General features: G+C 44.8%; 1 protein-coding gene across 1 annotated transcript in view; it reads left to right on the top strand.

Annotated features, from left to right (window-relative positions):
* The window catches only part of ADGRD1 (adhesion G protein-coupled receptor D1), a 212,413-nt gene that overhangs the window by 38,237 nt on the left and 159,203 nt on the right, over nt 1-14,973 (top strand). Inside the window, exon 13 of the mRNA XM_075569233.1 lies at nt 4,328-4,469. Coding sequence (XP_075425348.1) covers nt 4,328-4,469 — 142 coding nt within the window. The remainder of the gene's footprint in view (nt 1-4,327; nt 4,470-14,973) is intronic.

Raw genomic sequence — 14,973 nt, 5'->3', positions numbered from 1 at the left:
CTCTTAAGGTTGGAGGAAAAGAGATTTCACCAACAAAGGAAAGGGTTATTTGCAGTAAGGGTAGTTAAAATGTGGAATTCATTACCCATGGAGACTGTGATGGCAGATACAATAGATATGTTCAAAAAAGTTTGGACATCTTTTTAGAAAGGAAAGGTATACAGGGATATACCTAATAAGTAAACATGGGAGTAATCTGATTGAATACATTGATCCAGGGAGTAATCAGATTGCCAATTATTGGAGTCAGAAAGGAAATTATTTTTCCCCTTATGAGATATCATTGGATGATACTGTATGTCACTGGGGGTTTTTTGTTTGCCTTCCTCTGGATCAATTTACTGTTAGTACGGATGCAGAATAAAGTATCTGTGGTCTACATTTAGCATAGGTTGTAGTTGATGGACGCATGTCTTTTTTTTCAACCTCATTTACTATGTAACTATGAGGTATGTTGCTCTGCTTTTTTTTTGCTGTTGCTTTAACATAAATGATAAAAATACAATATTTTTTCCGTTTTACAGCATAGCACTTACATTGTTTAAGAAAGAGTAACATGTTTAAATCATTTAGAACCTACAAATTCCACTGGGAGAAGCCAAGACGGTTTCTGTCAGTTGTGTTCTTATGAGCTGCACATCGACTTAACTTTATTAAATCTGATAAGGTTTGTGGAATACTTTCTGCTTTATACACAGTGTGTGCCAATAAAATCATTAGCAGATAAAGAGAGGGGTAAGCTAATATGGTATTACCTTGTGCTTTGTACATAACCTAACCCCTCTGGGAGTTTTACGAGACCATAAATCATTCTGTTTGGCTTTAACACAAACACAAATTTATTTAGTATGAAGTCTCTTTAACGATAATTCATTGAAGGCCGCCCCGCTCGTTCCCACCGCGCATTAGTAAATCAGTAATAAAGGCATTTCTTTACACTTCATTCAATTTGACCAAACTGACATTAAGGCAGAAGAGCCTGGAATCCGTGTCACTTACTCGGCCACGAGAACTGGTGACTCTTGGTCTTTCCATGAGAACTTAAAGTCAACGGTGCAATGCCACTAAGATGCCAAACTGCATATATATATGTGTGCGTGCGTGCGTGCGAGTGTGCGTGCATGTATGTATATAATATATATATTTTTTTGGTAAAAACGATGGGTGCCGGTACCCCGGGGAAACCGCGGGGCCTCTTAACTTCTCCCGCTCCTCATCTCCTCCAGCTTATGTCACACTGTTGTGACGTCGCAGCGTCATGTGATGTCACATTGTCGTGGCAATGTGGCACTGTGTGACATCGCGGCATCAAGTTGTCATGGCAAGGCGTCGTCATGTGCTGTTGTGGTGGCAGCTGACGCCGCTTTGCCATGGCGACGCGTCGTCACAAGGAGAAGATGCCGGAGACGAGGAGCAGGAAAAGAAGATAAGAGGCACCCAGAAATAAAACCCTGTGTGTGTGTGTGTATATATATATATATATATATATATATATATATATATATATATATATATAGATAGATAGATAGATAGATAGATATGTGTGTTTTTGATAGATAACCTTTATGTTTTGTATCCTGGTCACACTATACGTTCTGATCTTCTCCAGCAGTTTGTTTGCTTTTTAAAACCTCCCGATATTAATGTCAAATGTATATATTTTGGAATTCTTAACTGCCCCCTTGGTGAAACTTGGAGCACCTGCTTTATAAATCAGCTCGTCCCTTGTATCCTCCTTTGGGAATAACTGTCTGTTCTCTGATGTACTGTATGATATTTACAGTTTGGCTTTTCGAAGAACCCCAAACAACAACAGTTAATTATATTTTGAGCTATGAAAGCAATGTTTAAATTGGCAGAGAAGCTGGCGCTCCCAGCTGTGGAGGGGTTAACACATACACCCCCCCCTACCTCCAGGGAATAGGGGAATTTATAACTGTTCAGTTTCTTCAACAACGCCCTCTCCCTTCCTACTTTTAGAGTACAAACCTTTCACATTAATGTTTTTTTGCCCCAGTATTTCACAAGAATAATATTCCCCTGAAATCAGCCACAAATATATAATCCCCTATTCATCGTTCCGTAAAGGAGCTAATCCCGTGCTGGGGAAGAGATCAGCCCCTTTCCAATAAATGAGACTTAAATATACTTCAGCTAGGGGGAAGACAGAAAGACCAGTGACACATTTACGGCGTCTCTCCAACTCATTAACACTTTCCTTTAATTAGGAAAGCGCGTAGGCGGCCTTTAGAGTGGCATTTTAAAAATGATTGTTAAAAATGATAGAATATATTGTGTTTGTGTGTCAGGAGGCTTGGGCGTGACGTATAGTTGTGTGAAAAAGAAAGTACACCCTCTTTGAATTCCATGGTTTTACATATCAGGACATAATAACAATCACCTGTTCCTTTGCATGTCTTAAAATGAGGTAAATACAACCTCAGATGAACAACAACAACAACACATGACATATTACACCTTGTCATGATTTATTTAACAACAATAAAGCCAAAATGGAGAATCTATGTGTGAAAAACTAAGTACATCTATGTACATCTTATGCTTCCATAAGAATTAAGATGCTAAGTAGCAGACAGGTGCTGCTAATCAAATGCCCTTGATTAATTGATCATCAGCAAGTGTGACCACCTCTATAAAAGCCGAAGTTTTAGCAGTTTGCTGGTCTGGAGCATTCAGGTGTGTGTTAACACAATGCCAAGGAGGAAAGACATGAGCAATGATCTTAGAGAAGCAATTGTTACTGCCCATCAATCTGGGAAGGGTTATAAGGCCATTTCCAAACAATTTAAAGCCCATCATTCTACAGTGATAAAGATTATTCAAAAGTGGAAAACATTCAAGACAGTTGCCAATCTTCCCAGGAGTGGACGTCCCAGCAAATTCACCCCAAGGTCAGACCGTACAATGCTCAGAGAAATTGCAAAAAAAACAAGAGTTACATCTCAGACTCTACAGGCCTCAGTTAGCATTTTAAATGTTAAAGTTCATGACAGTACAATTAGAAAAAGACTGAACAAGTATGGTTTGTTTGGAAGGGTTGCCAGGAGAAAGACTCTTCTCTCTAAAAAGAACATGGCAGCATGGCTTAGGTTAGCAAAGTTGCATCTGAACAAACCACAAGACTTCTGGAACAATGGCCTTTGGACAGACGAGACCAAAGTGGAGATGTTTGGCCATAATGCACAGCGCCACGTTTGGCGAAAACCAAACACAGCATATCAACACAAACACCTCATACCAACTGTCAAGCACGGTGGTGGAGGGGTGATGATTTGGACTTGTTTTGCAGCCACAGGACCTGGGAACCTTGCAGTCATTGAGTCGATCATGAACTCCTCTGTATACCAAAGTATTCTAGAGTCAAATGTGAGGCCATCTGTCTGACAGCTAAAGTTGGGCCGAAATTGGGTCATGCAACAGGACAATGATCCCAAGCACACCAGCAAATCTACAACAGAATGGCTTCTCCATTTTGGCTTTATTTTTGTTAAATAAATCATGACACGGTGTAAAATGTCATGTGTTGTTCATCTGAGGTTGTATTTACCTAATTTTAAGACCTGCTAGGGAACAGATGATTGTTATTATGTCCTGATATGTAAAACCATAGAATTCAAAGAGGGAGTACTTTCTTTTTCACATCACTGTATATAGAAAAGAGCTCAGGTGACAAAATGTACAAATGCCTGTTATGCCTTTTAAAAAAAAAAAAAAAAAATGTGAAGTTGGAAAAAACAAAAAATCGTAGAATATGCATTTAATCATTAAAACAGTGTGGCTTGTTCACAAGCAATTTTATGCTGTGTACAGTGACTCCTTCCTGACATTTCTTCACAGCAGCTGAGTGGAGAGACTTAATTCCACGTTTAAAATGTCAGCCTGGGCGTCTCTGGCAGGGAAGGGGTTACATAAATGATAGGAAGGGGCTTGCGCAATTAAAATACCAACTGGTGTACACCGAGAATTTACTGAGATGCCGTAGTTTGCATAAATAATAAGTACACACTCCCTACTACACTAGTACTCCCTGCTACACAAGTACTCCCTGCTATGCAAGTACTCCCTCCTACACATATACTCCCTGCTACACAAGTACTCCCTGCTACACAAGTACTCCCTGCTACACAAGTACTCCCTGCTACACAAGTACTTCCTGCCACACAAGTACTCCCTGCCACACAAGTACTCCCTGCCACACAAGTACTCCCTGCCACACAAGTACTCCCTGCCACACAAGTACTCCTTGCCACACAAATACTCCTTGCCACACAAATACATACAACGTTACTTTGTTTTGTTTTTATAGGATTTCTGGGGCGGAACAGTATAAAGATCACATGATCTCGGCTACCAGTTACCTCATCTCCCTAAAAGTGGAACCCCCCCCAAACCTGAGTCCAAACCTCTCCGGGTCCCCTCTTATTACCATCCAACTGACGCATATCCTGGTGAGTAATACCATTCCGAACCAAGCGTTCCCCGTGCTGCTGAGCGCGGACTCGCGTGTTGTGAGTACTCTGGGGAGCTGGGTTTTTACGTGGCTGTTGTGAAACACACAAAGTCATTGATGAGCGCTGTAATAACGGAAATATATCAATCTCTCTGGAAATGATCCCGCTCTTTTGAAGAAAACACATCCTGCAGTGGTACTGAGAAATTGGGCAATATTTCTTGGGGGAACCCTATTGAGGGCCTAAATCAGGGGTGGCCAACTCTAGTCCTCAAGGGCCACCAACAGGTCAGGTTTCAAGGATATCCCTGCTCCAGCACAGGTGATCCAGTCTTCTACTGAGCCACCTATGCTGAAGCAGGGATATACTTAAAACCTGACTTGTTGGTGGCCCTTGAGGACTGAAGTGGCCACCCCTGACCTAAATGATATATGGTGGTCTATGTATGCGCCGACGCATTTCCGTTAAAATATATATTTTTCTGTTTGAAACGCAACATATTTATGTTGTGTATTTGTGCTGTTGTAGAGCTCGGCGCACGCGGCGCTGGTATTCTGCGCTAACAAAAAAGATTTGCGCCACCTTTACGGTCACAGAGAAAACCAACGCAGAGAAACGTTATAAAAAAAGCGACGCATTGCTAAATAGGCAGACCTGCGCCAATATGCAAATATAACTCCGCCCTAACTCCTCCCCTCATCTCCTGGCGCAACACAATAACAGCCTTGCACCCAACGGTTGCCTTTTTGCTAGTTTATTTGTTTTTCAGTTATAATCAGCGGGGGGGGGGGGGGGGGGAGGGAGTGGGGGGTTCAGAACAAAGAAGGTGTGGGTTGGGAACAAAGAAACAACCAACATAATTAGATTGACAATACATTACAGAAATAATAATAATAACAATAGAAATAATATTTAACAATAATAGTAATAGACAATATATAGGAGAGGAAGGGGGGAGGCAAGAGACATTAGGCTGCGCTTATAGTGCCGGCGACGCAACATCGCCTGAAAACAAAAGCATTGCCGCCGTCGCAAGCGCTTATAGTAAGCGCGGCGCGACAGCGGTGACCAAAAATTTGGAAGCCGACAAAATTAGATTTTTCAGAGGCTGTCGCCACATGTGACAGCCTCTGAACCAATCAGTGGCCAGGTCGCCAGCGACGTTGGCAAAAGGTAAATTATAACTTTCGCGGGTGGCAACGGGTGACGTCACCCGTCGTGCGCACTATATGCGCGGCCTTAGTGGTAATAGTCCTAATAATTTTTCAGACTTTAGTTAGACTTTGGTTTGAAACCCACAAGCAATTTTTAAGGACTCTGATTAGTCCATTCACAACAAATAATATATGACAGCACATCAAAGTTTTCACAAAATTAAATGGTAAAAGGTCGGTAGCGGAACAATATAACCCACAAAATGAAAATAACAATAATACAATACAAAAATAATATTATTAATATTCCAAATAATAATTATACTATATTAATAACAAAATATGTGGGAGGGGGAGGAGGGACAGCAAGAGACAACAGTATCAGTAATCTTGACAATTTTTCGATCTGAATTTGATTATATGTGTAAATCCTGTAACGCTGTAATATCTTCTGGATATACTGTATTACGGTTGCCTTTAATACATAGAGCCAATAGGAATGGGACCTTTGGCTGCAACCGAAGCGCCGCCAGCGGTCCGCCGTCATTACAACTCCCCACCGGGCAGGACGCCGTTGTTCAATTCGCCATTCCTAGTCCCGTGACCGCCCAGCGCTCCTAGGACCATGACCTCCTGGCGCTCCTAGTCACGTGACTGCCCAGCGCTCCTAGTCCCGTGACCGCCCGGCGCTCTTAGTCCCGTGACCACCCAGCGCTCCTAGTCCCGTGACCGCCCGGCGCTCCTAGTCCCGTGACTGCCCGGCCCTCCTAGTCCCGTGACTGCCCGGCGCTCCTAGTCCCGTGACCGCCCGGCGCTCCTAGTCCCGTGACCGCCCGGCGCTCCTAGTCCCGTGACCGCCCGGCACTCCTAGGACCATGACCTCCCAGCGCTCCTAGTCACGTGACCGCCCGGTGCTCCTAGGACCATGACCTCCCGGCGTTCCTAGTCACGTGACCCCCCGGCGCTCCTAGTCCCGTGACCGCCCGGCGCTCCTAGTCCCGTGACCGCCTGGCGCTCCTAGTCCCGTGACCGCCCGGCCCTCCTAGTCCCGTGACAGCCCGGCGCTCCTAGTCCCGTGACCGCCCGGCACTCCTTGTCCCGTGACCGCCCGGCGCTCCTAGTCCCGTGACCGCCCAGTGCTCCTAGGACCGTGACCTCCCGGCGCTCCTAGTCACGTGACCGCCCAGCGCTCCTAGTCCCGTGACCGCCCGGCGCTCCTTGTCCCGTGACCGCCCGGCGCTCCTAGGACCGTGACCTCCCAGCGCTCCTAGTCACGTGACCGCCCGGTGCTCCTAGGACCATGACCTCCCGGCGTTCCTAGTCACGTGACCCCCCCGGCGCTCCTAGTCACGTGACCGCCCAGCGCTCCTAATCCCGTGACCACCCGGTGCTCCTAGTCACGTGATCGCCCGGTGCTCCTAGGACCATGACCTCCCGGCGCTCCTAGTCACGTGATCGCCCGGTGCTCCTAATCCCGTGACCGCCTGGCTGCTCTTAGTCCTGTGACCACCATGTGCCGCTGGAGTAGCGGTCACTGATTCTAGAAGCGCTGGAGCGGCCGAAGGTCTTAGACCGGAGCCCATGGTTTCCAAGAACAGTCTTATTGGGTAACAAAGAAAAGTAGGAGAGAGGGGGGCAATAAACACATCCCAACACCTAAATAACACTCAGAACGAATTCCCAGAGACCAAGTAATGCTGGGACAGGGATTCCTGCAGGGAGACAAGATCACAAAGGATGTGAGTTCTTCTTCACTACGTGGGCAGGGAACGCAATGAACAGACTGCCCGCAGCCGCGGGACTGGGGATACAGTATTTAGTAAATATAATTATTAGTGTCATATTTTACTTATAATTGCCATACTGTGAAGCGAATACATTTTGTTAATGTATATAATAAAACATCCGTGCTGCGGCAAATTGATTGATACACCTTAATTCCGTGCTAAGAATAGAAACAGACGTTTATAGGGTTTGCGCCAGGTTTAACGTGGCCGACGCGATTTGTATGCACCTTTCTTTGAACGCACAGATCTCATTTTTTTTCTTAGTACACACATACACAGGCGCTAATCAAGGTAAGATTTCTGTGGGTCAATTTTAAATTAAAAAATGCAATTAACGATGCAGTGTATATGGGCCGCACAGTATTTCCAGTTCACACTAAAGACTGAAGTTGACAGGCTGGCCCTTTGCCGGCAGGGGGTTGAGCAGCGAGAGGGTTCATTCACATTAAAGCGGGTTTGAGTAGCTCCGAAACCAGAGGCTACATTGAAGATTTCTGTATTTATATTGCTATACAGTAGGCTGTCTGTATCCACCTGTTTCCCCCTGCTCAGTGATTTTAACCTGTGTGTTTAATCCCTAATAAGAAAGCCCAAAACCTAAATTAGCATGTCTACTAAACCTGTTCCACTTAACATAGAAACATACAATTTGACGGCAAAAAAAGAACCACTTGGACCCTCTGCCCACTTTGGGGCATTACCTCTAGTTTTTAGGCTCTCACAAGGAGGGCTCTCAGTACCTATCATATCGGTTTGTGTTTATTTTTTCTTATTTTGTTTGTCACCCACGTTTTTTTTTTGTTTTCCATTCCTCCCCCCCGCCTTAGGATTGAAGCAGGGGGTCTCTGGAGCTGAACCCCGTTAATTTCAGCTCCGGGGAGCCAGGTACCCGTTCCGGCTCAGCTACCGGGGTTCACATAATGGCCGCTTTTCAAAGCTTCCGTGCCCTGCAGGCCAATCGGTAGCTGTGATGTCCTCTGGTGCGGTATCCGATTCCCGTGACGTGGGCGTTTTAAACTTGCATGAGATACCGGTGCCCCCTTCGGGGGTAAGTATCTCTGGAAGTATGAAATGAATGAGGGTTGGTTCCGGAGACCCCCTGCTTCAATTCTATGTAAAAACAAATAACAATATATAAAAACGGCTTGCATTGCTCCTTTAATGTAATTATTGTTCTCCCATTGTACAGCGCTGCAAAATATGTTGGCGCCACTTAAAAAATATAATGATATTATCTCCGTGTCAGATTTCCCATTAGGCCCGGGCTGAAGGCAAAGATGTCCGCCCCCCCCGTTTGCATTAGCCTATCGGACCTAATGGGAAGTGACTTATTTACCTGTGCCGGCCGCCTCTGTTCGGCCTCCCTGCTTCTCCTTCAAAATCGAGCGTCAAATGACGTCACATGGCGTTTCATTGCCATGGCAACCGTGACGTCGCATTACCATGGTAAAGCGGCGGCGCGCAACGTCACGTTGGTGACGTCCGCGGCGTTATTAGACACTGGATTCTGAAGGAGAAGTAGGGCGGCAGACACAGGAAAGTGTCTAAGGGCGGCAGATTTTATATCCGACGCTGTATTAACTACGGGACTTCAAACAGTCTTAGCAGGATTCTGTATAATACAGTTTCTCTAGTACAGGTAGGTCTGTATGCAGAAAGTAAGAATAAGCAGCAAAGGTTACCATGGAAACACTCTAGTTCAGGCTTTGGGCCTTTTTTTAAATAAAATTGTAAATAAAGTAAAAAAACAACTAGGAGAAAAGGTAAAAATAGGGCTGGCAGATCTTTAAAGGGCTGCGCGTGTGCTAGATCATTGTTTTGGCGCGGGAGGAGGGGATGCATCGTTAAGAACAAGGAGTCTTTTGTTTCATCCACGTGAGGGTTACAATAAATGTACTTTTTGTTTTATTTTTTGTAATCTAGTATTGGCGGTGGTTTTAACCTCATACTTTGGAGCTTGCTTTTGTTTTTTGGATATGATATTAAAATGACCTCAGTGCATTTGCATGCCGGGGTTAACTTTGGCTCCTGAGTAGCATTTCTCGTTACGGATTCGCTGAGATGTTTGGGTAGGACTGAAAGAAAGGGACATTCTGTTTGGTTTGGGAGAGGTTCAACCTCTGAGGTTAGAATCCTTCAGAGAAGCCTAAATTTACACCACACTTTTTGATGACTGAAAGTCCCGTTTTGATCTCTCTCTGCTTGGGAAGCTGTTTAGGTTTTTGAGACCGTTCTTACATTAATCCCAGAGAGAGAACTTGTTTCAGGCCTGTACTCTCTGCAATACCAAGGGAATCTAGTCATATGTTAAGGACTTTGACGTTTGACTGATGGTTTTGTAATGAGTCCTGGGCACTTTCTATTAGCAGACTGATCAAGAAAAGGCAAGAGTTTCACCACATCGTTAAAACCTGACCTGTTGGGGTGGGGGGAGGGGGGTCTTGAAGACTGGAGTTGGGAATCCCTGTCTTAATCCCTAAAGTGCACACCCTAAACGTCAGAAGGGTCAGCACTTTAGGAACCCTACAATGCACAGGGTACGACCACAAAATCACTTCCACGGGGTGGCCATCCAGCACTCAAAGGGTTAATGGGCTGCACGACGAAACGCCTCTCCTGTGATGCAGTTATTAAACAGCTAACTCCCTTTGTAACAATTTCAGAATAGCACGAACACCAATGCAAACCCCCCCCAAATATACTATATATATATATATATATATATATATATATATATATATATATATATATATATACACACATACATACAGTATATATATGTGTGTATACACACACACACACACACACACACACACACACAATATATATATATATATATATATATATATATATATATATATATATATATATATATATATATCAAGCAAGAAATGGCCAGAGTGCTATTATCAGAAGATACACTGCAGGTTGCAGGTTGGGAATAACACCTGGCTGAACCTGCTATTCACATATATTTGTAAATCGTGTCGGTCTTTCCTAAGATTGGCGACTGTACAAATGTTGCCAGTTCAAAATGCCAGATGATTGCGACCGAAGTGCCAGGACGTGTCCCGAATAAGAAGGATAGGATTTTTAGGCGGGGAGAGTAACACATTTTGCAGAGTGAATCAAACTACAAATACAAAGTATGTTGTCAAAAAAAATATTCTTATTCAGACACAGATAAAAATGTAAAGTGCCCACTGCTACAGAGTCGCTTATATTCAGGGGTTTAAATGTTCAGTCCAAGCTGCGTTTTTGTTTCTTTGTAACAGTTTTGAAGCAGGGGGTCTCCGGAGTTGCACTGCGTTCATTTCAGCTCTGAGGAACCCCCTGCTTCCTGGGATACCTACCTCCGAAGGGGGTGCCGGTATCTCTCAAGTTTAAACGTCCTGGGTACGCGGGCCAATAGGAAACCACCAGGGATGATGTCACGGCTTTCTATTGTGATGATGTCACGGATGTCTATTGGCTAGAGTGACGCGGGACACTGAAGCCGCCATTACGAGAACCCCAACTAGCCCAGCCAGATTTGCTAGCACCCTCCCCCTCCCCCCCGTTCCGAGATAAGTTTTTTGGGAAGCAGGGAGTACCCAGAGCTGAAATCAACCTGGTTCAGCTCCGATTACACCCCTGTTTCAAACCTATTAAAAAGATATGTGATCACGTCATCCCTCCCTTCTAAAACTCTATGCATGCTGCGTTTTCCCCTGTGTTGGGTTTTTATGGACAGTAAGGGTTTACCTGTGTTTGCTTAATGTGTGTTAAAGCAGCAAAACGTGAAAAATCCTACTGCAGTACAAAGTTAGTAGGCGGCCATTTCATTAGGCACACAGTCAGGATTTTTTTTACAGATTTATAACAGGGGCACCAAACGTTTGCCAGTTTAGGTAAGAATGTAGAATGATATATTTACATGCTTTACATATACAAATAAGGCCTCGGGCATGGTCAGCGCTTATGCGCTGACCCGTGCTGAGCCGTGCTGCTGCTCGGCACTGAGCCCCTGCAGCCGCAATGAGAGCGGCTTTAGCAGGGGCTCGCGCACGCGTCAGCACGCTTGGGGAAGCGTGTGTCTGACGGAGATTTGACATTTCCCCGCTTGTCGGAGCGGAGGGCCGGTCACATGAGCGGTTCGCCCAATGAGGGCGAACCAGCTCCGTGACGTCACTGACCCGCCCCCGTCCCACCCCCGCACTGTTTGGGGCACTATGTCCCAGGCCTAAGAAGAAAAAAAAGAGGGGGGGTGGGGTGTAGTATTGCTCCTTTAAGGCAGCAAAACGTGAAATCTTTTATGTTTTTTTTTAATATAAATCAGTTCTGTAGTATTAGATATGTGATTGTTTTTTATTTTTTATTTTAATTCGACTCTTTAAGCATCAAAACGTGAAAAATTCTTTATGTTTTTTTTTTAAATAAATCGGCTCTGTAGTATTAGTTAATACTGTCTGCATTTTTGTAACTACTAATGCCATTTTTTATTATTTTTTTTAAAAGTACTTATCATCCTTTGATTGCTGCAGCAACCGTTTGGAAAGTCATACCCACTTCCTCTTTTGAAACAGGCTCTCTCACACACCTTTTTGAGCTGCAGACTGTCTATTACTCTTTAGTTACACTTTGTAATATAATCATTTGCATGTCTTATGCAGGTCTGCAACCCCACCTTTCACCATTATCACCCAGCACACAGCACTTCCACTGCAGCAAGGGATTCTGGGAAATGACATGCAAATGGGCACACAGTGTCACCTTTTGCTTCAAAACCATTTTTTAACATGGTTCCCTATAGGCTTAAGCTTGCTGCATGGTCACAGCTTTAAGCACAGCCAGGGTTAAGATGCATAGCCAGAAAACCCACCCACAGACAGCTTTTTTTTTTTTTTTGTAGCCCGGGTGGTGAAAAAGTGATTTCACCTCTAAAAACCGTGCTCATGGTCAAGTGAGACCAGGTGCGCAAAACTTGTGACTATAGGCTCCGGAGAGCTGCAAGTCCATGACATGGTCAGTCCTCTTCAGCCACAAGGGCCAGGAAAAGTCCTGATGTTACACCGACGTCGTCATCCGAAGAATCCGACGTCCATCCTGTTCCCTCCTAGTGCAGCAGACGCCGCAGGAGGGTCCAAGTCTTTAGGGCTTTCGGCTCACACCTACTCGCCCACCGCAGTCTTCTCCCGAGGGAATGGCGACCACCGACCAGCACACAGTCTTGCATTCTCCGAAGAAAATTAGGTGACTGATAACCCAAAAATAAAAAAAACACAATCCATGGTGCGAGTGCTCCAGTGCGCTGTGTGATGCAGTGCAGGAAGTGCTCAAACGAAACAACAAAAATGGTGTGCACAAGTGCACGCCAGACCCGGAAGCCTGGCGGGTAAAAAAAATAGTGGCGAACCCCTCAGCGGAAGGCAATAAGGGGTGCCAGTGCAGAAAATGTAGGGGTGTGCAAATCTTATCCGTGCAAAAGTCGAAGTGCGTGTGGCAACACTTGACACCCACAGACAGCTGTTTGAACCTTAATGGGTCTCCTCAGTATGGGGTTGGTTAACTGGCTATGCAATGAAGCAATGAGGATGGGGTTTACCATACTTAGTTAAGTTATGGTGAGTAAAAAAGGTGACAAAAACCCTCCACAGCAAAGCATATAGCAAATATTCCTGTATGGTCATTTCCATGCCTTAGGCAGGTCTGCAACCCTACCTTTCACCATTATCACCCAGCACACAGCACTTCCACTGCAGCAAGGGATTCTGGGAAATGACATGCAAATGAGCACACAGTGTCACCTTTTGCTTCAAAACCATTTTTAACATGGTTCCCTATAGGCTTAAGCTTGCTGCATGGTCACAGCTTTAAGCACAGCCAGGGCACTGAGGAGACCCATTAAGGTCGAAACAGCTGTCTGTGGGTGGGTTTTCTGGCTATGCATCTTAACCCTGGCTGTGCTTAAAGCTGTGACCATGCAGCAAGCTTAAGCTTATGCTTTAATAGCATGTTGATATAACTCTTAAAGCCCACTCCTGATTAACTAGTTCCCAACTACTCCCTAGTCCGCTAATTTCTGTATTGAAGGATAGTTTTCTGGAAAGGCCGCTGTCCATAAACAGAAAAAGTGAATATGGCGCTCTTAAAGTGGAATAAAGTGACAAATGTGAATAGAAGTAAATAGTTCTCAAGTGTAAACAAAGTGTTCAGTGCAACAAATATGGAAAAAAATGCAGCTTCAGAACCCTTGAGGACGGTCAGATGTCTTCCTCTATCTATGGAGTACTTTGTGATGGGGCTTTGGGGAGCACAGATTTTCCCCAAAGGGGAAAATGTTTACATTTTCGCTGTCTAATGTGAACTGTTTATTCACCACAGCAAACCCCTGCAAAATACATGCACAGCTAAATTCCGTGTCTGATACAGCCCTGATTCCTAAACATAAATCTTTTATCCTGTCAAATATTCAAAAGAAAAAACTACAATTCTAATATCCCATATTTCATATCATATAAATACAACATGAAATTTCCGTGGAATCCTTTTGCCTGACCCAATGTTCATTTGAATTTATAGCGAGTTAACCACTTGTATACAACAACATTTTGACATTTAACCAGACATTAAAAAAGCCAGCAGCCGTCCTCACACTGGGGAGACCCAAAAAGGTGGAAACTGCTGTCTGTGAGTAGGGTTACTGGCTCTGCACTTTTATAACCCAGGCTGTGCTGAAAAGCCGTGTAATGCGGCAGGCATAAGCTTATAGGGCTCCATGTTAAAATGGATGAGTGTCAAGAGTGACACACTGTGCTCATTTGCATATCATTACCCAGAACCCCTGGCTGTAGTGGACGCATTGTGTGCTAAGGGATAATGGGGAAAGACAGGGTTGCAGGCCTGTCTGAGACGTGAATGCAATCATATGAAAAATCATACCAATCAAACCCTCACCTACCTTCCTTCACCCACGCAATACCAACATCCCTATCCTTTCTACTACCTGCCACAACCTAGATAGGGAGCGTGGGCAGAATCCTCGTCACGAGTGCTCATGGGGCGATAGAGGGTCCACCCCCCCATAAATACCACTCAATCACCACTCTTGTTCCTGCCCTAGCCTCACATCCAGGGACTCTCAAGCCACTGGTCACTGCACCCATCCCCTCCGGAATCCCCTCTGGGTTTTGGAGAACATAAAGTTTGCCCTGTGTTTAATGGCGGAGGCGTTCTGCTAGGCCCTGCATGGCCTACGCACTGCTTCGGCATTGAAACCTATAATCCGTTCCTCATGTCGGAGATCACATTCATGCATATTTTGCACTGGGTACAATTTTCAGTTCTGGCTTCATCCGCCGTAGCACCGGCCCAAACACATGCTAAACCCAGCCCTCCACATGTGAACACTTGTGCTCTCTGCTGTATCCAAAAGGTACAAGAAATTCCAAGTATTATTTAAGCATCCTGGTCCCTTCCTCGGTCTCTGGTAAATCTCAGTAAATGGGGAAGGAGGAGTATGGGAGTGCAGGGCATTTCTATAACTGGGTGTCTGCATTGAGTAACAGTATGTGTTTGTCT

This window comes from Ascaphus truei, chromosome 13 (genome assembly GCF_040206685.1).
Source record: "Ascaphus truei isolate aAscTru1 chromosome 13, aAscTru1.hap1, whole genome shotgun sequence".
Taxonomy (NCBI): domain Eukaryota; kingdom Metazoa; phylum Chordata; class Amphibia; order Anura; family Ascaphidae; genus Ascaphus; species Ascaphus truei.
The sequence above is the reverse complement of the archived record's forward strand: the minus strand, read 5'-3'. Positions and strand labels throughout refer to the sequence as shown.